This window comes from Tinamus guttatus, unplaced genomic scaffold, assembly GCF_059628265.1.
Source record: "Tinamus guttatus ecotype Peru unplaced genomic scaffold, ASM5962826v1 Tinamus_guttatus_pri_ptg000213l, whole genome shotgun sequence".
NCBI classification, from domain to species: domain Eukaryota; kingdom Metazoa; phylum Chordata; class Aves; order Tinamiformes; family Tinamidae; genus Tinamus; species Tinamus guttatus.
In genome coordinates this window covers 521110-546718 of record NW_028288747.1, presented here as the reverse complement: position 1 = coordinate 546718, position 25609 = coordinate 521110, and the positions used below count along the sequence as shown (strand labels likewise).

Here is a 25609-nt window from a genome sequence, read left to right as displayed (position 1 = left end):
GCAATAATAGTCATACCTCTCACAGCATCCAAATGTCCTTATCAAATTTCGCCTTGAAACAGGCTTTTATAACCCTACTCCCAGTGCTATAATATTCCCGAAGTATTTCTGTGCTTGAAAACCTTTTAATTTAGAATCTAAATTTGTTTCTGGACACTTTCCATCCATTTGTTTTCATGCCAAGGTTATCATTCCCTTAAATTTCTTTCTTATTTGCAGGTGGATGTCATAGATAGCACATTAGCTCATTCCTTCACAACACTGGTTAATCTCTTATGTTTGTACTGGCTGTAGTTTATCAGCGACTCAAATGCAGTTTCCATTCTGGGGCCTAATTCCATGCTATGTAGGGAGAGGAGCTGCTGGACAAGCCAAATACCCAACTGTGAAAGAAATTGAGCAAAATGGGCCAACATTATCATGCATAATGCGCATCTGGGAAGGTACAGGTTACCTTCCTGGTTCCTGCAAATATGCTACCCAGCCCCAGGGCAGAATAACACTGGGAAGACACCATTTCTCACTTTTTAAATACTCCCATCACTTCTCTTCCCTAAGCTCTGCAAGTTCAGAAGGTGGCTTTTGGCTCTTGGCAGTCTGAAGATTTTCACATGAGGTCTGTAATACCAGCTGCTATTTTAGCCTGTTTTTTTTTTTTTGTCAGTTCTTTTCACCAAGCTACTAATACATGAAAAACTATACCTTGTACTTTATTAAATTGTTTGTTCCAGAAAGTCATATCGTTGTGACTGGTCCAGTTTGTTCTACATTATTATTAAAACTCTGTGCCTAAATTCCACTTGAATTTGTCTGTATCTCATTGATTATTCTTCTGCCTTTCTTCTTAAGATTAAATGTCTAGTACTTTCCGCTTTGAGATATTTATATACTTCAATCATGTTACTTTTCAATCTTTTTTTTTTTTTTTGATAGCTAAGCAGATTGAACTCTTAATGTCCCTTACTGTAAGGAAATTTCTCTGTCTCTTAGATCATGGTTTAGTGGCTTGTTCAATACCTTTTCTAGTACTTTAATGTCCTTTTTAAAACTTGGACACAGAATTTGATTCAATATCAGAGAGCTTGTGTCATTAATAGCACATAAAATAATGAAGTGACCTTCATGGTCACTTGTATACCCTTGAGTAACACAGTAGTGCAATGAAAACTTTACCACAACAGTGCTGAGCTGTTCAGACTGAATTCTGAATCTTTCTTCAGACTCTACTTTCCTAGGTACAGTCTGTAACTCTGTAGTTGTGGCCCAAATTCTCAATTCATATATCTATAAGTATTTTTACTCGCTCTCTTTTAAAGTATTCTACTTAAATTAGCTTAACTTATTTCCTTGCCCTCATCAGTATTTATACCTCTCCCATTTTTTTTTATGATTCTTAAGTTTGAACCAACAGTGACTCTATATTTTATTCCTAGATCACACAGAAAACTGCTGAATATCATCTTTACTGCAGCTCCCTACACAAGCTTTTTGGCTAGAATTTAAAGTGTGGGTACAATCTGCAGAAGTCTATATCTTGGCTATGCAAGGTGTTTTCTTAATTTCTAAGACATTCCACTGTAAATGTCCTAAGCTTGAGCTAACAGTCCTTGGCTCAAGTATAACTTTTAGTCCGTTGTGCACTATCAGGAGCATAAGCCCACCTCTCTTCAGGTCCCCAGTACAAGAAGGATGTCGAACTTCTAGAAAGGGTCCAGCATAGAGAGATGAGGATGATTACAGGATGGAGCATCTATCTCATGAGGAAAGACTAAGTGAGCTGGGCCTTTTTAGCCTGGAGAAGATTGAGAGGGGATCTTATCAACATGTACAAATACCTCTGGGGAGAATGCAAAGAGGATGGCGGCAAACTCTTCTCGGTGGTGGCCAGCAATAGGACAAGGAGTAATGGGTACAAGTTGAAATACAGGAAGTTCCATTTACTGTGAGAGTGACAGGCTGCCCAGAGAGGTTGTGGAATATGTTTGGAGGTTCTCAAAACCTGCCTGGATGCCACTCTGTGCCACATGCTCTAGGTGTCCCTGCTTGTGCAGGGGGGTTGGCCTAGATGATCTCTAGAGGTCCCGTCCAACCTCAACCTTTCTGTGATTCTGTTTTAGGTGAGCAGTGATTTATTAGACAGAATGGTTCAAGGACAGTAGCAATCATAGTTTTGGTGATTCCAATTTTCTGTTGATGCTTATTTTTATGAGACAAGCTATTTGGAACAAAAAATTTCAGCCCAGATTTTGATGGTCTACATAGAGCTGCTCACAAACAATTTTTGAACACATTGCTTGACAATGGAAAGAAATGGATTTTTTTTTTTTTGGTTGCTTTTCATCCTCTGCTTTAGTTAACAAATTTCTTTTTGATTGTTTAACCATCTTTAATTCAAGCAGGTTTAAAATGTTTGAGAAAAAGAGATAAAGTAATGGTTTGAGTCTGAAATTTGAAAATGGTTTAAATCTCTTAAACTGATAGTAACATTTATCAGTAACTCACAAGATACCCACAATACAAATGCACTATAACAGCTAACATCCTTGCTGACAACTTTTCTTGGTGAAATATAGACCAGAAGACTAGACAGTTAGTCTAGTCCAGTAAAAACCTTAGGCAATAGGAAACCTTCACTGACTTGCCTGTGAACAACTGTCCTGCTTGGTAATTTAAAGCCGAATAATTTATGCTACCCATACGCTTGTCGTAGTTTATTTTTGAATGCATTGTGAAAAGTTTTGATGCCACTAAGTTCTTGGAGAATACATGCACAAAATTCTTAAAAAAAATTGCAACACTTCAGAACAGATTCCCTCTAGATGTGCAGAAAGCTCTTATTCAAATTACACAACTGTAATGTGTATGGAAGAGAAAGGCTATACAGAGAATTCCCAGTAAAACTAAAAGAAGATAGTTTCATACTTCACAAAAACAGTGCAACCTTGTGTGCTTAGCCAAGCCTTATCTTTCAGAGGTAATGTATAACAAAATTGAAAGATCTTTTGGTGATAATCTGTATACAAAAGACAGTATTTTACCAGATTGGCTTTCCTAAAATCCTCTGCCATACTGATCTTGACTAAACTACCAAGTCTTGGTCCTTTAAATTAGAAGAGTAGTCCACAAGTCAGCTCAGATAGATCAAGAAGTATTTGCCCAACAGTATCTTGAGATACATGTTTTCAAGTAAAGGGAATTTGTAAGGGCAGAAATCTCCAATTCACAATCAGCTTTTACTCAGGAACACATCAAGCTGAGAGAAAAGAAAAATTTTCCTTGAAGAAAGTTTTGATTACGAATTATGGCTGAGATTGCTAGAATAAAACTTGCTTATGGAAAAAATATTAATTATTCTGAATATATTGTTTTCAGAAGCAGGCAATAAAATTATTCAAGATATTCTTAAACTTAAACTGACTAATTATATTGAATATCAATTGACAATACCATGATGTCACAAAACTGCAAAAACTACATTTGGAAAATTTGTAGTCCCGATAACAATTTTTTTTCTGTACTCAGCATGAGCTAATGGTAATACTGAATGATCTTAATTTTAAAGTACTTTACTCCATGGAAGCCTTTAAAAACAACAGCAATAAATGCCACAACAGAAGGATTCTAGAAGTTGTTCAGCGATGTGAAAAACAAATTCCCCATTCAGAGAAAGTGATCAGTGTTGAAGCTTACAGAGGCCTAATAGTATAAAAAAGTCTAAACACATATATCTGCTATGCCTATACATATATATATGTATACATATCTGCTTATAGGTCAGTATATGCACAGGAACTTGGTTCCTCACAGCCTTGCAAATATATACAGTGCAGTGAAGTAGATGCCTGTCTGTTATTGGGTTTTCCTGCCTTCTTTCCCCCGCTTTATAACCATGTATAACCTCTTATAGAAATAAAAATGACTCCAAGTTGCAGGACTGTAAAGAACCAGATCCGCTCAAAAGGTTCAATGATGAAAACAATGTCAGAGGCCAGCAGGAATAAAATGTGTCCCAGTAACTTTAAATTGCACTAAGAAAAGAAAATATTGAGTACTTGCTTTATCAGAGACAAATACCTCATCCAGCCACAAAAAGAAATACAGAACCAGGTTAGCTGCTAAAGAACACTAAAGAAGCATCTTTACTGAAACCAGATACCAAAGTATTCAAAAAAAATTTAGAAATATGCAATCAACCTACTAAAGAATAAACAGTAGATTAGCAATAAGAGGGATAAATGTAATTTTTAACTTTCTAATTTTAGCTAATATTAGAATTAAAGGACTTAATTGCTGTTTTCTAATTAAAAATATAATACCAAAACAGTCTAGATGATGGTATGTCTATATGTCAATATGTGCAAGCCTCCCATGCTTGTTACAAAAAAAAAATCTTAATACGAAAGCCAAAATAAAGTAGAATTATATGTTTTAAGATATTAAATCCAAATTCCAATTTGAAGACAGTTTTTAGCGCACCTACTCTTTTATAATGGAATAGTAACTTTCATGACCTGAATAACCCATGTAACTAAAAATTAATTTTAGTTACTGAAAATATTTATTCAGATGACTGAAAATATGTAGCTATAGAGCTATGTAACCATCCAACACACATATGGATCAAAAGAAATTTGAAATGGAAATATCCCTCCCAGTTTTTGGAGAAAAAACAGTATTCTCAGTCCATGCTGAATGTGGCTTGTGCAGAAAAACATACATCTGCAGATAAAACAGACTTTTCTGAACATTATCTATTGCTAACAAGTAAAATTCAGCATTTTAATAAGTTAGAAAATTCCTATGAGTTTTGTGTTAGAAAATTACTATGAGTTTCTGTTCTTTTCTGTATGTAACTCAAAATAAAGATATATTTAAGCACACTTAGAAGAATTAACTGGAGCTAGTATGAATTAATTGTCTTAAAATTGGGTAAGTGAAAGATACCTTCCTGTTTTGGCAATAGATTTTGAGTAGACATCAGCATAACAATGAGTTCTGTATCTTTCTTCAGGCTCTTAAAACCATTTATGATTTTATTTGCATGTTGTAAGATGATATTACTTGCACTTTAAATACATACTGTTATTAACTATGTTCATTTTTCAATACATTGGCCAGCACTCAAGTAAGGTTTCTACAAAAACAGGCTTTTTCTACAATAAAAGACCTTTCTGGGGGGGAATCCACATGGTTGATCTCAGTGCTGATATTCTTCTCTCCTGACGTGTGCAGAACACACTTTAAAATGTCACTGGGAGTTCTGCATATGTGTGGCAAGGAGGCTATATGAGATGACATTTGCCATGTGGCTCTGAGACGAAAATTTTGCCCTAAGATAGTTCCTCCAGTAAGTTTTTTTTTCCTGCACAGTAGTCATTTTTGTTTTAGTGGAAAATGAACCTCAAAAACGATGTTAAAGAATACAATTTGCCACAAAATTATTTGGTATCATATATGTAGATACCATCCTAAAACAATCACTCCCCAAAAAATGGTAGTGGAAATGCTATTCTATAAAAGATCTTGACTATTCTTTTCTGGCATAGGCTGCTACCAAATCACACCCAGTTAAACAGACTGGTCTTAGAGCTGATTCCAAATTATGATCTTCCACATTATTAGCTTTTAAGTACAAGCTAGTTAAAAAGTCAATTTTAGCTTTGCTGTTTTCTTGTTCATACACTATTAAGTGATTAAGTATGAAAAAAAAGTTTTATTCAAAAAAAATCTAAGTTAATTAATTTTTTGTTCTTTTTTTCCCCCTTATTGATAGTTTGGTAGCCACAAAGGAAACAGACAGTGCAAGATCTCGTAGTATGCCAATGTCACCATCTGATTTCCTGGATAAGCTAATGGGTCGCATGTCAGGATACGATGCAAGGATCAGACCAAATTTCAAAGGTAACTTCAAATATAACCTGTCATGTAATTCAGTATTCCTTTCACACAAATGCAATTTCTGGAACAACTGTAAATATACATATATATATATATATATATATACACACACACATACATATAAAGTCTCATTGAAAAAATGTTGCCTTACTTGCCTTATTTTTGCTACAGTCTTTAACTTCAGCAATAACATGCTCTAACCCTGTCCTCACAGTGGCCAAATGTAGTCCTTGGACAATTTAGCTGATCAATAGCTTTGTTTTTTTCTATTTTTTTCTCAGATTTTCAATGGATTTAAATTCCATTTTATAGCCATAGTCTGAGGTATACCAGGAAGCAAGCTCTGTGAAAGAGATATTGCCTAATCTTCAAGACTAATCCTAATCAAAAGTTAGAAAGTGTTAATCACATGACCATCACATCCAAACTCAAAATTTCTGCATTTTTAAATAATATTATCAGTTTTTAGATTTTTCAGGAAAAAAAAATATTATTAGAAAATATAAAACAACTGTGATGAAAAATAACTCTTGCCTTAGGTGCCTCCTCCTATGTGTATCTTCCTGAATCCAGGAGGTTCTCATATATTTTACTAAATACCAGGTTTTATTCCATATGGGCTATGAAGCTTTTCCATCACTGTTTCCATCTTAATTCTTGCTCAGCACTGAACTTAATGGTCTTTTTATACCTATGGGTCTCAGAACTTATGTAGCTATGCTTCTAAAGCCATTGTTATTTGCTGCTCCTCTTTTTTCTTTTTTCTTTCTTTTTTTTTTGCCACAATTTTTCTGACTCACAAGGATAAAACAAGCAGTTGGGAAAATTACTTCCTCATCAGTATGCCTTTAAAAGTCAGTGCTATATATATAAACTTTATATTCAAGATTTACTACAGCTGGAAATGCATAGCTTTCAATGTTAGCAGTGCTGATATTTCTCAAAAAGAAGAAAAACAAATTGGAAACATATCACCAAAAAGACTTACGTTGTTGATTAACACTCACCATGACTATACAGAAAAACTCCTTTGGAAATACTTCTCAGAAGCACTCTGAAGAAAAGTCCGATGGTAGGTTTCTTGAGCGGAAGGGAAAATTGGTGTATTAAACAATATTTGCACAGTAATGCAACACACTACTTCTAAAATGGCTTCTTTTATATGTATGGCATCTCTGAAATTATTTTTGCTCTCTTTTAAAGTTATCTTGACTTGTTCCCACACTACATTCCTTAAAATGTAAGCTGCAAGTTCAACCTAAGGTAAAGCTGTGCTAGGCAAAAGAAGACCTCAGGCAAAGTCTAAGCACTGTAGTTTTTCTTCTTTCGTCTGTGAGTCTCCTGAAGTGCTATGAACAAGTGTTTAAAAACAAGGCACTTACATCTTAGCAGTTCATTTGGGGATTGGATTTTGGAGCTTGTCATGGACACCATGCAATCACAATCTTCTGATGGGGTTACACTGAAGATCAGCCAGATGGTTTCGAGATTAGTGAATTCAACATAGTGCTTCTTGAATGTATAATTCAAAAGACTCGCCTTGATTCAAGGGCCTTGTTTTGTAACCGTTGAAATTTAAAGAGATAAAAACCTAATTTGACATTGTTCTTTTTCAAAAAGTGCACATTCTAAATCTTCTGGACAGCTATGCAGTTTGAGCAAATCTGCCTAAAATGATTCAGATCTATCACAAAGAATAAGTCTCTCCTTAAGTGACTTTGCCACTTTCTGGCTAGTTTTACTATTCCTAGTACAAGTACTGGATCTTTATGCCTTCTTGATTTCTTAATTTATCAACAGTTTTAAAGAAGCAGAACAACTACTACTAAGAGATGTCAGTCAGCTCATCAGCCCCTCTAGATTGTTTTACTTGTCACTTTCCTAAAATTCCTAGGTAGCCAACAATTTTAACTTCTATCTTTCTGTCATATTTAATCTTGATAGGTAACACATCATTATATATTTTGCCTGACTGCTCTGGTTTTGGATAAGAGATACACTTTATTTATATTTGCCCAATAGAAAGAACAGACTAAAGAGAAGACTACTGGTATTTATTTAGCTATGAAGGAAGAATTCCTGTAAAATTTTTGTTCACGTTTTATTTCTTTGCAAGTCAAAACTGTATCGAGACGCTTTTACTACTTAGTCCATATCTTATAGTACTTTTTCTCCGTAAAATATGGGGATATCACAGTCTAAATATGGGGATATCACTATCATTAAAATATGGGGATAGCATACACTATCTTTCAAATTTAGGCCAAAATATGAAGTCTTTATGTAAAAAATGTTATTGACCCAGTTAGACTCTTAAGAACAGCTTTATGCAAACAAAAAGGTGAAGGTTGTGTTGCAGCTCTTTCACCCATGAGAATAATCTCATTTTTATTGCTGACATCTTGGGAAATTTTCCAGTAGTACAATGCGGTCAAATAAAATGAAATACTGAATTCCTTCATATAGTTATGTTTCAAAGAGAAAATATCAGCCTTATATTACTCAATAAGCACTTCTCCATCATGCTTAGAAAACATTGTTACCTGCCCCTTGACACTCAGTAGAGGGCACTTTGAAAACATGACAAACTGTAAGCTATTAATTTTGACTCATATAATTACATTTACTGTGATCTCAATACGGATAATCGTGCTTTACTACTTTTCAAATCTGTTAAATCCATTAGTGGAACATGCCATATGAAATGAAGCCACTGGTACTAATGGCCCTGAGATATTTAGGTTTAGGGGACTCTGTCCCAGTTTGTCATTGATGAATTCTTCACTTCCCACTGTGGCTCTGTTAATCATAGTGCCGCACAAAGGGTAATCCCTCATAAATCTCCTACTGTTATAGGAAAAACAGAGGCAAATATGTCTAGCAATGCTGAGATGTATAGAAAAAATCAGAAAGACAGCATGAACAATTTCTCACTTTTCCAGCAATGTTAACTGTCTTCTACAGAGTGCTCACATTAGAAAAAATGCCCAGACTGGCCTCCCAGCTCTGCTACCCATCATAGCATCCAAGGCACTTAAGCAGGTAACTCGCTCCCAGATGACACTCGGGAGCTTCCTCTCACCTTTGGAAGCTCTAATAACAACAAACCTTGGACAGACTTTGCACAGGAAGGTTCTATAAGTTAAGAGAGGAAATGGCGGGGGAGATGTCTACCTCAGTCTGCATGCTGTCTGTCAGTAAACGAGGAAGCAATGGATTTAGGCATATTTACAATAGCTTCAATTTAATGACTCTAACTTCAGTCACAACGATACAGCAATGCAGCCTCCATATTGTGCGAGCATCTAGAGCACTTACCAGGGAACTTTTAAGCTAAAGGCTTAAAGGCTTAAGGCTTTCTTGCTGCACAATCATTCCTTCCAGAGCGATGGTGGACAGTGGCCCTCTTCAACCCAGGCAGCTGCAATAGGCCTATCAATCTTAGACCGTAGTAGTGACAGATCCTTCTCTTTTCCACAGCTTCTGCTCTGGGACTTGACTTGTTCTATCTAGAGAGGATTAAACCTGACAATTTGTTAGTTTCCTCAGAGAATCTCCTCATTTTACTATTTATTCGGAAGCGAATTTAATTTAAAAAGTCTCATTTTTAGTCTTCACAAATGTAGATGATTTTTATACATATAATTTCCAATGCACCTAGTATAATCTAGCAATGCACAATGCTGTGTCTATCTGGCCAAAAAAAAAAACCCATATGGAGCTATGAAGAAATACTTGTACTTCTTTCACTTTCTTTGAATTTTTAATCACCATTTATTTTCTCCTACAAATTTGCTGATGTTGCTTTTTCGTAGAAATGCAGAATGCTTGCTTTCTCAGTACTTAAATAAAACATAGGAACATCACTTCATGAATTGGTTGAACAACTTTCTTTTTTCTCACTTTTAATAGAAATATTACTTTCTACTTATATTGAATTATTAGTAAATTCTATTACACTTTGTTCTTTTTTTTTCTCTACTGACATATTCATAATTCAGCTAATATTTTGACTCCATTATCAAGCTCAATATATGACACAGAAGAGATGTTTATGTTTATTTTTTAAGTCTATACCGACCAGAATGTAATCTCTGGTAACAATCAAATAAGCTTTTGTATAGGAACTTTTGTATAGGAAAGTCTAAAGTGTTCCTTGCTTTGGTAATTGCAAACAGTGTTTAGCAGTTATTAGTTTTGGAACTTCTTAAGCCAGGACTTGCATACAGACCACTGATTTAGACAAGTATGTTCTTTTAATCACTTTTAGAAACCATTTATACTTTGGACTTTAAAGTGCTTTATGGCAATTAATTTTGCAAGTTCTAGAATTGTTCAAAGTATCCTTTTTCTGTTTGTCTAGTGACTGACCATTTTGCTGCTATATGTTTTATTGCAGTTTGTCATTTTAAGAAATGGAGAAAAAGTGGATCCTATACATCTTTACAGCTTTGAAGATACTTATATCTGCCCCCTCTCATCACATTTCTTTTCTCACTTGAAGAGTCCTTTTCTATCTATGTATTTTTGTATGGCAGCATTTCAAAGAGCTTGTCATCCTTGACTGCCTTTTGACATCTCTTTTTTTCCTCTAGTATATCTTCCTAAGGTGTTCTGAGGAGAACTTTTGAAGTATTCAAGTACTTATATGGTACTTGTGTGTTTTTTTTAATATATTTGCATTCTCCTTTTCTTTTTCTATTGTTACCAACAACAGAAAAGTATCATATTCATCCATGTCTCCTAAATGTATTATTTTTCATTATCTCTATCAGTGTAAACAGCTAGTGCAGAGGTTAGACTAACAAGGATACAGCTCCCAGCATAGTCCCTGTAACCATTATTTTTTTTTAATTAGGTGTCAGACACAACAGACTTTCCTTTCCATGGATACCAAAACTGGCACAGGTGACAGCTGACTCACAGTGATTAGTATTTTCACAATTTCACTAAGATTTTTATAATCTCTGGCTTGATATTACCTCATGACCATTTGTTCACACTCTCTTGGTCTGAAACATCTGCTACAGTCTTCACAGCTCTGGTATCTGGCCATGGTAGCCAGCGGGGACGAACGCCTATACAAAGAATTCATCCAGTCTTTTTCCTCTGACCCTTTTTACTTTCATGAATACTTTAATGTCTTAATCATCTTCTCCTGACTTAATCTCCCAACTTTTGGCAGGATTCCTATTTTTAATGCCTTGTAGACAGTTGATAACTTTTCTGTTGTCGGTGAGTTTCAGCTCAATTTTTAAACTTTGGCCTACCTTATTATAAATTTACTTTTACTTGCCTGATTTCATGTTTTTGAAAATGACTTCCAGTTTAAACAGCCTCATTTATGCTTCTACTTGACCATGGTTTGGGGGAGTTCATTTTTACTTTGAGCCAATTCCTCAGCTGTTTGCAAGCTGCTTTTAGCTTCTCCTGTTACCTTCTTTTTAACTAGCTATTAACTATCTCTTTGTAATGCTGCTTTTGAAATTAAGCACCAGAGTTGCAAGATTTAGGGCTCTTTTATAAAAAAATTGATATAGCATTACACTATTTTAAAACAAAATATTGTTTTAAACATGACAATACCATCCTAACTTTGAAATAAGTACTACTGAAGGTCTCAGACTAAAGGTCTCAGAAAGGGAAACTAGCCTGCAAACAAATCACCTGACAGGCAGTGAGAACAAATCCCTGTCTGCCAGGTTTGTATTAGCCTCCACCTTTATTTCCCCTGCTCTTTCCTTTTCCCTTGACCCTTTTTCAGCAATTCCATTTGGATGTTCTCAGTGTCAAGTTTTTTTCGATTCTAAGAAATATCGAATATGGTCAGCAGCTCTAAACAATTAAGCAAGTATCATGATGGTGTCAAAGTGACTCTAAAGTGTTACTTTCTGACCTGATAAATTCAGTTTATGTGTGTAGTCTTTAGTTGTGTATTAAAAAAAAAGTACACATAGCATTTTTTTGCTGCAATAGCTGTACAGCAAAAAAAATATCACCTTGAAGAAAGGAAGTTGATATTGCAAATTGTGTCTTACTAGCAAAAGTGTTAATGAATATCCTGATTTGTCAAGTTTGCTGATTGTGAAGCATCAGCAGCGACATAGTGGCTTATTGCTTCAGTGACCCTGTAAAATAAATATGACATAAATGTTTGCAAGTCCAGTCCTCAAACTCCCAATATGGAACCTTCACTACTAGTGACTGCTCACAATGAAATCAGCTTCTCCAATATTGAGCTGCATTATCAATGCAAGAACATCAAGGTGCAAGAGGGTGACAGAAAAACTTCTGGTGGGAAAAAAAAAGAAAAAAAAAAACTTGTTTCCGTTGTACATTGACTGAATTTGATAAGAAGTAATGGGGAAATTATCATACAACAGCGCAACGCCATTTTTACAGAAACTTTCAGATAAAAAGTAATTTAAGACCTCTCTCATGAAGACCTGATTCATTGTTCAGCTGTCATCGTGACTACTCTGCCATTCCTGATGCTTCACAAATTCAGGATAAGGCAGAACAACAGTTGGCTGAAGACTCCTGGTAACAGAAAACTCAGCCCAAATGGATTCTTAACCATTTTATCGATATAAAATAAACGATAATAGAATTCCAAGTCATTCTCTCTTATCCACATTTGTTCTTGTCAGCATGGTAGAGATAAGGGCAGCAATAATTTATTTCTGTTACCACTGATGACAGATAACATTAAAAATAGCAGCTGTCTCAAATGAAAAAGGTCACTTTTTTCCCCCTAATTGTTGCGAGAAATGACATAGGTTGTGCACGAAAACTCCTGTAACAATACTTTTGGCTATATACTTCAAAAAATATGTTCATTTTTTCATAGCATCCCGTTATGCTAGATTAATTCTAGAATTGGCTAGTAAGTAGCGTACCTTTAAGAATAATCAACAGGAAAAATCTATTAATTACTATAAATTATTCAATTTCCTATTAAATGAGTCCTGCATATAGCATTATTTCTTCCTAAGTCAATGAAACTTTGTTTCATAATAGCTTACTGGGTTAATATATTTTTAGAGTCACTCAATAAGCAATGATTCTGGAACAGGGACTGGTGTTTTTTTTCTTTTGCAGGCCCTCCAGTTAATGTCACATGCAACATATTTATAAACAGCTTTGGATCCATTGCAGAGACAACCATGGTAAGATATTTTACCTGAAACAATATTTAAAGTTCAAGTTAAAGAAAATTCAATGAGCTTAAAAGCAAGTTAGGGCTTCTCTTCACTTGGAACAAAACAGAGAAGGAAAGCCTTAAATCTCTTCCTGACACAGCTATAAGCAGAGAGTGAAAGTATTTAATTTGGCAACTCATTTCTCTAACAGAAAATACACTGTCATACTAATGAATATATTGGTTAAAATAAAGACAAGATTTTTTTTTATTATTTCTAAGTTTTATTTGATTGTGGCACTGAATTCACTATTTTCAATTAGCAAGTTATTAGTCTTTTATAGAATTCCAGCTCTCCAAGCTCAAACATGTCAACTTATTATGTCACTTGGTAAACAGTATTTATAATTTCATTGTATATAGTGAAGACTGGGATGTAAACTTTATGAGAAAAGCCCTTTCTCCACAGAGCTAATGCATACAGACAATACCATAACCAAACTGGGGTGGTGGTGTATAAAATTTCTCTATGAATTCTCAGATTGGGGTAAATTTAATTGGATTACAAGCTTTTCTTAGATAAATCTATGATATGGCTATTAAAAGGGAAACTCAGAAGCTACAGTACATAAAGACTGGATATTTTAAAGAAAGAAAAAGAAAGAGGTCAAAGTTGAAAGACAGTAGAATTAAATATTGATCTGAGAATCACCTGGACAGTCGTATTTACTAGGTAAACCATTTCTGTTAATAAGGAACCTCAGTACCTTAGAGCAATGAGTATCCTTGATACAGCTTGATAACAGAGGAGATATAGGCATCCGTGCAAGTGCCTCACTTTTTCCTGCACAAATTTTAGTGTTAGAATGATTACTGCAAGCCATCAGGCTCCAGAGGTGCAAAACTATTAACAGTCAAGGAAACTAAACATGCTTGAGAGTAGTTATATAGTAATTTGGTGACAAATAGAGTTAACAGAGAGAGATGACGAAAGAAGCTGTTGGAGTCTGAAAGACCCAGGTATAGTAAATGCTTAAAAAAACCAACAATTTCAGAGATCAGGATATATAGTTGGAAAGACAGAACACAGATGAACTAAAAATGATTGGTGTAGCCAAAAGAGAAGATGATGATGATCATCAATCATTTTCTATGATTCTATTTAGCATGGATTCACCAAGGGGAAATCTTGCTTGACTAACCTGATAGCCTTCTATGACAGAATGACCGGCTGGATAGGTGGGGGGAGAGTGGTGGATGTCGTCTATCTCGACTTCACCAAGGCTTTTGACACCGTCCCTCACAACATCCTCCTGGGCAAGCTCCGGAAGTGTGGGATAGATGAGTGCACAGTGAGGTGGATTAGGAACTGGCTGGATGGCAGGGCCCAGAGAGTGGTGATCAGCGGTGCAGAGTCTAGTTGGAGGCCTGTAGCTAGCGGGGTCCCCCAGGGGTCAGTCCTTGGTCCAGTCCTGTTCAGTTTATTCATAAATGACCTGGATGAAGGCACAGAGTGCTCCCTCAGCAAGTTTGCTGATGATACCAAACTGGGAGGAGTAGCTGATACCCCAGAGGGCTGCGCTGCCATCCAGAGGGACCTGGACAGACTGGACAACCGGACGGTGAGAAAACTCATGCAATTCAACAAGGCCAAGTGCAAGGCCCTGCACCTGAGGAGGAATAACCCCAGACACCAGTACAGGCTGGGGACTGACCTTCTGGAGAGCAGCTCTGCGGAGAAAGACCTGGGTGTCATGGTGGACAACAAGTTGACCATGAGGCAGCAGTGTGCCCTTGTGGCCAAGAAGGCCAATGGGATCCTGGGGTGCGTTAAGAAGAGTGTCTCCAGCAGGTCAAGGGAGGTGATCCTGCCCCTCTACTCAGCCCTGGTGAGGCCACATCTGGAGTATTGTGTCCAGTTCTGGGCTCTGCAGTAGAAGAGGGATGTGGAACTGCTGGAGAGAGTCCAGCGCAGGGCTATGAGGATGATTGGGGCATGGAACATCTGCCCTATGAGGAGAGGCTGAGGGAGCTGGGGCTGTTCAGCCTGGAGAAGAGAAGGCTGAGAGGGGACCTGATCAGTGTCTATAAGTACCTCAAGGGAGGCAGTGAGGAGGATGGTGCTGGCCTCTTTTCCCTGGTGGCCCCTGACAGAACTAGAGGTAATGGCCACAAACTGAAGCATCAAAAGTTCCACAGGAACTTAAGGAAAAATTTCTTAACAGTGAGGGTGACAGAGCACTGGAACAGGCTGCCCAGAGAGGTTGTGGAGTCTCCTTCTCTGGAGATCTTCCAAACTCACTTGGACGCAGTCCTGTGCCACGTACTCTAGGTGACCCTGTGTGTGCAGGGGGATTGGACTAGATAACCTCTAGAGGTCCCTTCCAACCTTGAGCATTCTATGATCGTATGATTCTATAAAGGAATAATACGGAGCAAAAGCCATCCTTATGAACTACTACTTAAGAACAAAACGAAACCTTTGAACGTAGCCAAAGTCATAGTTAGGAATGCCAATTTAGGAAATAAATAACAATTCAAAAGTCATATTTAGCACCCTTATCATTGAAGTGATACTCATAGCTACTTGATCTTTACAAATCTTGAAACATCGTGGTAGATGCTATTAGGACAGGCATGTAATTCTTTCCAGGTAGAAAATTGATTTAATTTAGTATTTCAACTTGGGTGCCTTGCCAGATTGCAAATCCCAAACAGATTGACATAGCATTCAAGGAGATTTATTCAGGTTTGATCAGAGGATTAAGCGATACCCACAGAATTAGAATAATGCTCTACAGCAGCTACTCTTTATTCGCTGAATGTGTAGATCTAGAGCAAAGCAGAAGACAGAGCACAGGGTTACTGAAGCACAAAGATCCAACAATTAAATCAGTATAAAAAGGATTTTTGGCAAATTTAAGTTGCTCATACATAAAAATTGCCATAGATTTGGAAATAAATTGACCGAGTTCACCTTCAATGTGGAAAAGAAATTAGAAGGGTAAACAGTGCCTTCCAGTACAATTTAGTAATCACTTTATAAATCCAGACATCACGTCTTTTTTGTATTTATACTTAGTATGACAAAAGACTGACAGACTTAGGCAAATATTTGTAGAATATTTGCATTCTTCAGTATATGGCTCATCTTAAGCACTTACTGCTCAATAGTACTTTCAATCTGGAGAGCTAAATGATTTCATTCTAAAAAGCCAGGCCTGCAAGCTAAAAACCATGAGCTCTAATCTGCCAAGCTGCACCTGGCCTTGGCAAGCCACTTCTGACATTTGTACAAGTAGAATATTTATTTAACAATTTGACAACATAATTTGGTAATTATAAAAGCTTTCTGAAATCTCTACACAGTTGCTAGCAGAGTGCAAATGAAATTGCCTTTGATCTTTAGGCTGAACAAGAGCAGTTTTTTGAGTGGGTTTAAGTGCCCTATATGAACATCCTACACAGTGGCTTGAAACCAGAACCCAAGATGAGGCAGACTGGTTAAGTGCTCAGGGAGCACAGCTCTCCAAAGAGAGTGTATCCAGATGCGAGCAAAACCAGAGCTTCTTCTGGCACTGGCATTAGTGGCATTTATGGTGGAGGTGGGTGTTTATACTGGATAACAGCTGGCTAAAAAATTCCGAGCAATGCAGGGTAATTACACAGATTCCTTCCTTTACACAAAATAGCTCACCCCTGGGTCAATCGGATCATAACTTGAGTATCTTTTGTTGCTGTGATATACACTACACTACCAGGCTCTGGAAAAATCACCTTCCCGCTGTAGCCACTGTCTTTGGAGAACAGGAATTTGGCTGTAAATGAAACGAACATGAGCTGTGCGTCCCTTGAGTTGGTTTCATCACTTCCGTTTGAGCCTTACCTTGAGGTTATTTTACATTACCGAGTAGTTACCCATTTATAATGAAATTATGCTTTAGTCCACGTTACCTTGAAAACAGGCCAATAAAAAAAAAACATTGAGATGTTACAAACTATGTAACCTTGACTGGATTTCTGGGAAAAAAAAAAAAAAAAAAGAAAATTCTTACAGTAGGAAAGAAAAGTCAATAAAGTAAAAGGGGCTTTCACATAAAATGGATGCCACTAAAGATACAAATTTAACCTGATACATAAAATACAGAGAAAATATCAAAACATGGACAAAATCTCAGGACTTCTATTATTATATTCATTTCAAGTCTGGACAATTGAACATTACCTTGATGTTAGGACAAATGCTGACTTCATGGTAGCGATATTCTCTCTACAACACGTTCACTGACACAGTTCAAATCAGACTTTTGCTTATGATCAGCAGCAGTTGAATTCTCAAAGAATTAAATCTGGCTTTTTAAAACAACAAATACTGGTGCATAGATAAGACGTTCTATTGTGTATTTATTTTTTTCCTACTTCCCAGCACTGAAAATGAATGGTGTTTGAAAACAGATGAAAATCTTTTCATCTAAAAATTACAATGAAAATCATGTTTTCTGTTGTGATATAACTGAATTTCTGTGTTGTTGAACAAAAGTCTATTAACTGCTCTTCAGTATTTTACCAACTGTTACTTACTTTAATCCTTACAGTTCAGATACCTATGTCCTGATATGTATTCTAAATCATTACACAGTGAACAACTTATTAAAACAACTTATTTTATATATATATGTGTGTATATATATATAATTTTTTCCCTGAATTGACACAAAGGATTTTAAGTAAGCAAAACCAAACCTAGCCATTAGCCTTGAAAAAAAACTCTAGGATTTAAAATTACCAGCTAAATAATAAAGGGATATGCATATGGTATATTAGTTTTAAAGAAGTCTTTAAAGAACCAATGTCTTTCATTGTCACTGCGGTTGTTATTGTCACTGTCATTCTGTCTGATGAGCAAAATCTTTGGGCTCCCCCTGCTGCCTCAGTTATGCATAACACAGAGGACCCTTGACAAGGAAATAAAACCAAGATTGGTTGCCAAATAGCAATAGGCACTAAATTTGCATTACTGAACCTTACTGGTATCAGTCAGGAAGACCAGAAGTGTGACATTGTGCAATGGGAACTCCAGGGCTCAGTCACCCTCACAGTAAAGAAGTTTTTCCTTGTATGGAGATGAAGCTTCCTGTGTTTCAATTTGTACCCATTACTCCCTGTCCTATTGCTGGCCATCACCAAGAAAAGCTTGGCCCCATCCTCTTCACATTCTCCCCAGAAGTATTGTATGTGTTGATAAGTAACAGTACAAGTTGCCTTTTACTGACAATATACTTCACACCTACAACTGCATGTAACTACATGCTAAGTTAGTTGATATTAGTTAATTCCTACAACATGCAATTAGTACAAAACTTGCTGCAGGTTTGAGGTGAATTTGGCGATTTCTTCTGCCTCTATCTGTCAGTCTGCCCATCTCTCACCTCAATCCAACAGAGCTGGTTTTCTAAGTTTTAAAGGTCAGGAGCAACACTGTAATCCTAATAAATAATTACAACAGTATATTCTAAGTGTGTATTAACAAGCTTAGCATAATGCATGTACTGAAAGTGCATTGAAAGGAACATGAATACCTAATGGCAAATAACATGAATGCAACCAATTACTTCATTAAAAAGCTCATGCCTATTATTTATTCCTGTCACATTTCTGTTGATGGGTATTTCTTGACTCAGTCTGCAGAGTTGTGTTATGCTGAATACTGTTTGGAAGCAGGTGATTGATATAACGTTCTGAGCTCCCAGCAATAATGAGATTATCTTACATTTAAAAATGAAATGGTCTTTTAACACATATTAACCCATTTTAAGCCATCATAGTTATTCTCCTTCAATGACTCATAGTTCTTGAATTTTATTACCTTAATCTGTCTTCACATGAGCTTTTCTATTTATGTTCTACTATAAATATTCTAAGTTGTCTTAAAATAGGACATTTGAAGAGTATTCACCTTTGTGTATTGCAAAGCATTAAGCTAAGCAGTTCACCATGTCTATTTCTTAAATGAAGCATTTAGATGATCTCAAACACAATGAAATATGTGCCTTTCATGTAAAAATATGCTGAATGTCTCTCTGATGAATATAGAACTTGTTAACACTTAAAGCAACTAGCAGAAAAAAAGAAACTACTTTGCACAGTTTTTCTCTCAGTTGAGTGAACCTGCAGTAAGAGCCACCTTGCAGTTTTGAAATGACAAAAACATTGGAATCTGGCTTATTTAGCATGACCTGTGGTATTATGAACTTTCTTCTGCCATTCTGAGTATCGGTCACAAAGTCAGAGCAGACAGAAGCCTTTCAAATTCTACTGGGTCAGCAGCTGTCCAGTTTGTTACATGACCAGATTAATCCATGCAAATCCCCTTGCTGAACCAGTATCCTAAACCAACCTATCATCATTCCTGGAAACAGCACATGTTTTCCATAATATATACAAATTCTATGGAATGCAACTAAATTGTGCCAAAAAAAAGAAAACAACAACAGCTACAATTACAGAGATAAATTGGAGTAGTGAGAGCTGCAATGGCAGTACCAGAGTAAGATGGGTTGGATAAGGAAGATCCACACACAAGCAGCTATTATGGATGATACTGCATATAGAAGTTATCAAATATCAATAATTGAATTTGGAATCAATTCTGGAGTACTCTGGGAAAAAATCTTTACTCACTGTGCAGATCACCTGGCCCCTGGTTATTATTATTACTATGAGGATGCATACAATAGTTCATAGCTTTTCCTGCCATCTTCTTGCTATACTACATTATGAAAATAACCTTGTAATCTTTCCTGACATCTATACTGGAGTTCATGTTCAGGAACTCAGGAAATAATTCCAGGCTTTGGAGTTTCTTATATGACTAAAAAAAAAAAAAAGGCAAAGAAAAAATGGCCAATTTTTTCCTTCTTGTTTTCTTTGATGCTTTATAAATGATTCAGAACAAAAGCAATAGATAAAACTTGGGTGGGATTATTCCAGAAGTAAGTTTCAGGAATTCAAGTAGCAAACGGGCTTTGCACTGAAGAAAACATCTTTGACTGTTAAATGTTTTATGTTTGTAATCTTTCCCTGACTAGCAGAAAGGTTAAAAGCACTGATTACAGAAAATAGCCAGAAGTTTGGCCTTCAGTGGAGCTGACGGCCTTTGCAGAGTTGATAGCACGTTTCTTCCCTTGGCCTCACAAACCAGTGGTTTGTAAACTGTTTTCAGAAGCAATTCTCCAGCATGTTATTAAGGAACAGTGTTCATGCAGTAATGTTCATGCCCCGGTTAATAGAATGTGATTTTATTATTTGAAAAACAGGTTTGATTAAACAGACTGTAGATAGACCTCCTGGATCATCAGTGCAAACCCCTCCTTGCAGCAGACAAGTTTGCTTTACAGTTCCATTCATCAGCTGTTCAAAAGCTCTTTTAAACCTAAATGGTTTCCTCAAACCCCAACTCTCATAAGAGGTTATTCCAGAATCTTTATCTCCTTTTACCAAGACACTCTTGACTTAGTCTTTAGCCTAATTTTTACATCCTGCTTTTACCTCTGCCCACCTGGTCTTGTTGTAGAAATGCTAGAGGAAAGTTCGTACCTCCCATCACCTTTTATCTGCGTTTGCTTCCTTTTCTTCTTCTTCCTCTGACAGCTCTTTTGGCTTAAGTAACAAACCTTATTGTATACAGCAGTGTATTACGACAGGCTGTGGGATTACTGCATTCCCTCTAGCATTTTCTCCCTTAATTTTATATTAGAAACAGTCTTTTTACTGTGTCTGTATAACACATAACAGTCAGCTGCTGATAAAAATCCTTATCGTGTATAACAATTACAGCATTTCTCACACAGGCCTGTGAAGGTAGTTAATTTGCAAGGTGAGATCCATTCAGTTACTACAATACCAGGATTTGTGAAAATAAGACCATTATCTAATTCTTGAATTATTTCTCAGTGATTGAGTGGCTTGACATTATTATTTAGAAGATCTTTGTGGTATTACTACATAGGTCTGATCACATTTTACAAGGTATGCTGTTTGTAAAGTTTTACTTTTGTTGTAATACAAAAGAAGGCCAACTGCACAGGGGTTAATACCGTGTGACACTCCAGACTTTTATTCAATGCCTAAGGACACAGATACAAATGTAAAGGTTTACTACAAAATAATAATAATAATAATAAAATAACTCTCAAGATATATGGAAGTAGATATATATAGAAATAGATTAAGCCAAAAGAAATCCATTTTCTGCCTCAGGATGTGTATGTAGCTAATGGAAATTAATCTTTCTATGATACATTGGGATTTTGCCTTAATTCCCATTAACACTAATAGGAGTTAAGTCCATAAATCCCTATCTATCAATATAAGAATATAGCTTTGGGCCTTCATTTTTGCATTTACGGCAATTTACTAAAATTCCCTTTACAGAAACCAGAGCTACGGTAACTTAAAAATAAATGCAGAATTGAACCTGAACTAAGAAAATTAAGGATTTTCAGATTGTCATGTTTTTTCCCATTTTATTCATGCAATATTCATGAACATTTTCATCTAAACCCTTATTTCTTGAAAGTGAAAGCATAACATAAAAGTTCCTGAGCTAAAAAAAGAGCTTTAAATTAACTTGTGCAAGTCACAAAATGTGATTTTTGTGTAGTGCAGAAGAGCTAAGGACATACAAGTTCCATTAATAATGGAAATCATTTTGTTCAGCCTGTAACTAATAACCAACCTATGACAGCTGTGGCAAAGCTTATTATACAACATGTCAGTACTATGTTTATTTCTTTGCTAGAGTAAATATCCTAGATGTTAACTAGGTGATTTGGCCTCAATACAATTATTATTTGTAAGCACGGAAGCTTAAATATGGTCATTACTACTGACAATTATCCACAGATTAAAAATACATAAACCAGTCCATTTTGATATGTTTTCATCTTAAAATCTAGGGAAAATAGTAGATTTTGCAGCAAACTGTTGAATTCAACAGATTTTGAATGCTTTAAAAACAAGGAGAAGAAAATTAAAATCTAAAAAGCAACGATCCCTCACAGAAATATTGCCCATAATCTTCTTCCTTCAACGATGGTTTCTTTTAACTGTGGGTTGAATGATAAAGACCAAAAATGCTAACAAGCATCCTGAAATGACCTCTACTTCTAGTAGGTCATGAACACATTTAACTGGAATATCAACAAAGGAGTTTCCATTTTCCAAACCATTAGCACTGATCGTAGATGTGAAATTATTTAATCCATCAGGAGAAAAAAATCTATGTTCATGTATCTCGAGCAGAATCACCAACTGTATCATTTTAGATTCCAAAGTCCTGAAAGCAGGTGAAAAACCTAACGGAAGTGCTTTGTGCGCAAAGAATCTGTATTCTTATTCAGGGAACTTTGCATTTTAAAGACAGTGAACTTAAAATTCAGTGACCTGTAGGAGGTCAGCCGGAGTCAAGACGCACACTCAATGTGAGTTAAAAGATCTTGCTCGTTTATTAGCTTGCATGCAGTACATTTATATGATTCTAGCAGTTAGTGATGTAACTACACAGGCTCCTAATTGGTAGACAATGATGTAACTAAGACCCTTACAGCCCCCCTTACTTGTTTAGCTCAGCCTTTTAGTTCAACAGCTCTTTTATTCCCTCTGACCTTGGTCTACTTCCTTATCTCCTAGTTAGCAGTCCCTTTGCTCTTTCACTGAAACCCTAACGCCGGGATTGAGCAGACCTGCCGGGCAGCCATGTCCGCGGCTCTCTATCCATTCCTCTATAATTCCCCCTTTTTTCTTTTGCACCAGCCGGGCCTGATTGGTAGTAGAGAATAACATTCGTTTAGTGCATGTGAAAGCACAGCTAAATAAGCACAGGACAAAAAGCACAACAATCAAAAGCATTAATCCCATCTTAAGCAAAGATCTGAGCCACCCACCAATACCCAACCAATCTGTTAACCCATCCAGTCCAAAGAAACCCAGGTCCTTTTGTATCTTCTGGGTGTGCTCCATCAGCTGCTGAATCTGCTGGTGGATTGCCTTAGAGTGGTCTTGTAGGTCCATGCAGCACATTCCTTCAAAGTCTTCACATCCATTTCCGCGGGCCAGTAGCAGGAAGTCAATAGCCACCCTATTTTGTAGCACCGCGTGTTGTACTTTTGATAAGTCTAGCGCCAGATTAGAGAGGACCTGACTGGTGACATTTGCTCGTTTAACTACCCAGCAGGGCAGGGTGTCTAAGATTTTGTGGGCTCTTGCTGCTGCTGCCCCTGGAATGAAAAAAGATGCGAAAATGGCCTCCCACTTGGACCAGAGGCGGACTTCGTCACCACAGTCCTCCGTCTGGATTATGTTACGTGCCATTCGCCGAGTTCTTCTCTTGACGCTGGTGCTGTTGGGATGAACCCAGGGCAAAGCCATACTTACTTGGCCTACCGTACATGGACCCCCTATAGGTTTTGATGGAATTCCGGACCAAGCCCGATTGCCACAGATAAGGAAATATCCTGTGGGTAATCTTCGGGGGAGCTCAGGGCCGGTGGCTGGGGCTGATGCATTTTTCTCAATGTTCTTGCACCATGACTCCCAGCTACTGGCACTCCCAATTGGGTTTAGAAGAGTTGGATTTGAAACGTTTTTTTTCCAAGTTGCCGATGCATTAATAAAGAGGCAGTGGGAGGCATTGAGGGAATCTAATAGTTCCAGCTCCTGCGGCTCAGGCCCTATAGGTAGCCTATCCTCCCACCAATCATACTTCCTAAAACCATCAGAAATGCTATCCAGGCTCCTATCTGGCGGTGTGGGCCCTTCCCAGAATGGCAGTGGTGTTGGGATTGCAGACCTACTCGTCACTATTCCCATCTGCTGTAGCCCTTCCTTAAACCCATCCCAGGTGGATTCATTTAATGGCACTCCTACCAAACAAGTCAATAAGGGCGTACTGGGTGCAACCATACTGACACAAAAACTGGTAGTATTTAAGGCATGAGCCAGCGTCACCCAAACATTTGTACGAGGATCAAACAACTTTGGCGAATAGGCATCCCGTAATACCTTCAGTCCAGGATTACTAGCTAAAGTCAACTCCGCAAGGATCAACCAGACCCCCCAGACCCCTCCAAACCCGACTCCCCGCCTTGCAGTCCATTCTCTGCTTCCTTGCTCTCGACGCATGGCGTGGTCTCTGTCAAGGGGTGGCAGACTTCGGGATGGTCGTTCCGTTCTCGGCTCGGGTCCACCTGCTGGGTACCCACAGCAGACCTGTTTGGATGGAAACACACATATGCCCTTGACCGTTAAATATGACAGTGGCGGGGCCCTCCCAGATCCCCATCCTAGGGTTATGATAATTAACCATCATTTCTTTAGTGCGAGTGCCCGCATTAACACAGGTGGCATGGATTACAATGGGTGGATCGACATTGTCCCCGAACACACAGAGATGATTTAATACAAATAGAACCTTATCCAAATGCTCTCTTAGGTCCACTATTGAATTGAACTTTTGCAAATAGTCCTTGAGTGTCTTGCTTGTGAGCTCTTGTGAGCTCCACTGTAGCCTGACCAGCTGGAGAGTTTGCGTGCTTCCATCCGAGTTTGAACACTCTTTTTTGGTTGCATTGCTAAAAATACCCATTCCAGAATGATAAAGTGATGAGTGTAGTGATGATCGTCTTCTCCCCCTTTTTCCTTTTGCCACCACATGATGAGGGCAAACACGGAGATTGGGTTGGAGACGACCATGAGGTGTATCAGAAGCTCCGGGCATCACTGTCCTGCCCACCGGGTGGAGAGATGAGCTGTCCTAGGCGATGGATCATTGTTCCTGGATATCGGGGCACACGTTTACATGATTGGCCCGCATGCAGTCTCTATCCTGCACTGATAAGCTTGTTTACAGGTTCTTCCTCTCCTACTTCTGTGTTCTTGCAGTTGGTGACTTTCCCACGATCTTTTCGCCTTGGTCTTAGTCCGGCTCATTGTATCCATCTTCTATCAGGAAGCCTCCGTTACTTAGATATGCTCCCGCAATTCCCCCTTTTTTACACTGATATGGTGTATTGAGTAGGCTATATGGATTCAGGTCTGTCCAGTTGCTTAGAGGAATACCTAACACCAGGGCATCAAGCTGCTGTCCCACAAAGCAAACAACTCTTAATTTGGGTATAATTAACAATATGCCTAAGAAGCATAACATATCCATTAGTGTTAAAAGTAGCATCAGCTTCTATAATAGCGCTAAAAGCAACATTACCTCCTAAAAGCCACAATATACAGCTAATAATAACAGTAACACTTCTTCCTCCCATGTTGTTGTTCTGCAGGCTCACACTTTCCACAGTTAGGGTACTGGTTGCTTGCCTGCTACGGCTGATGTATGCGAGTTTGCTTCCAGCCAAGGTCTCACCCATTTTTCTGTCCCCCCTCTGGTTCCAGTATCTGTAACGACACAAGCATACCCTTTTCCCCAGGTTATCAAGTCCAAAGGTCCCATCCATTTTCCCGTGTTCCAGTCTCTCAGCAGTGCCTTACAAGGGCCCGATTTTAATTCTGTCAGGGCTC

General features: G+C 37.5%; 1 protein-coding gene across 2 annotated transcripts in view; it reads left to right on the top strand.

Moving 5' to 3' along the window:
- Positions 1-5747: 5747 nt before the first annotated feature.
- The window catches only part of GLRA3 (glycine receptor alpha 3), a 65143-nt gene continuing 45281 nt past the window's right edge, over positions 5748-25609 (top strand). For both annotated transcript variants that reach the window (XM_088524622.1, XM_088524621.1), the window contains exons 1-2: positions 5748-5901; positions 13000-13067. In XM_088524622.1, the coding sequence (XP_088380748.1) occupies positions 5817-5901; positions 13000-13067 (153 nt within the window). In that variant the 5' untranslated portion in view covers positions 5748-5816. The remainder of the gene's footprint in view (positions 5902-12999; positions 13068-25609) is intronic.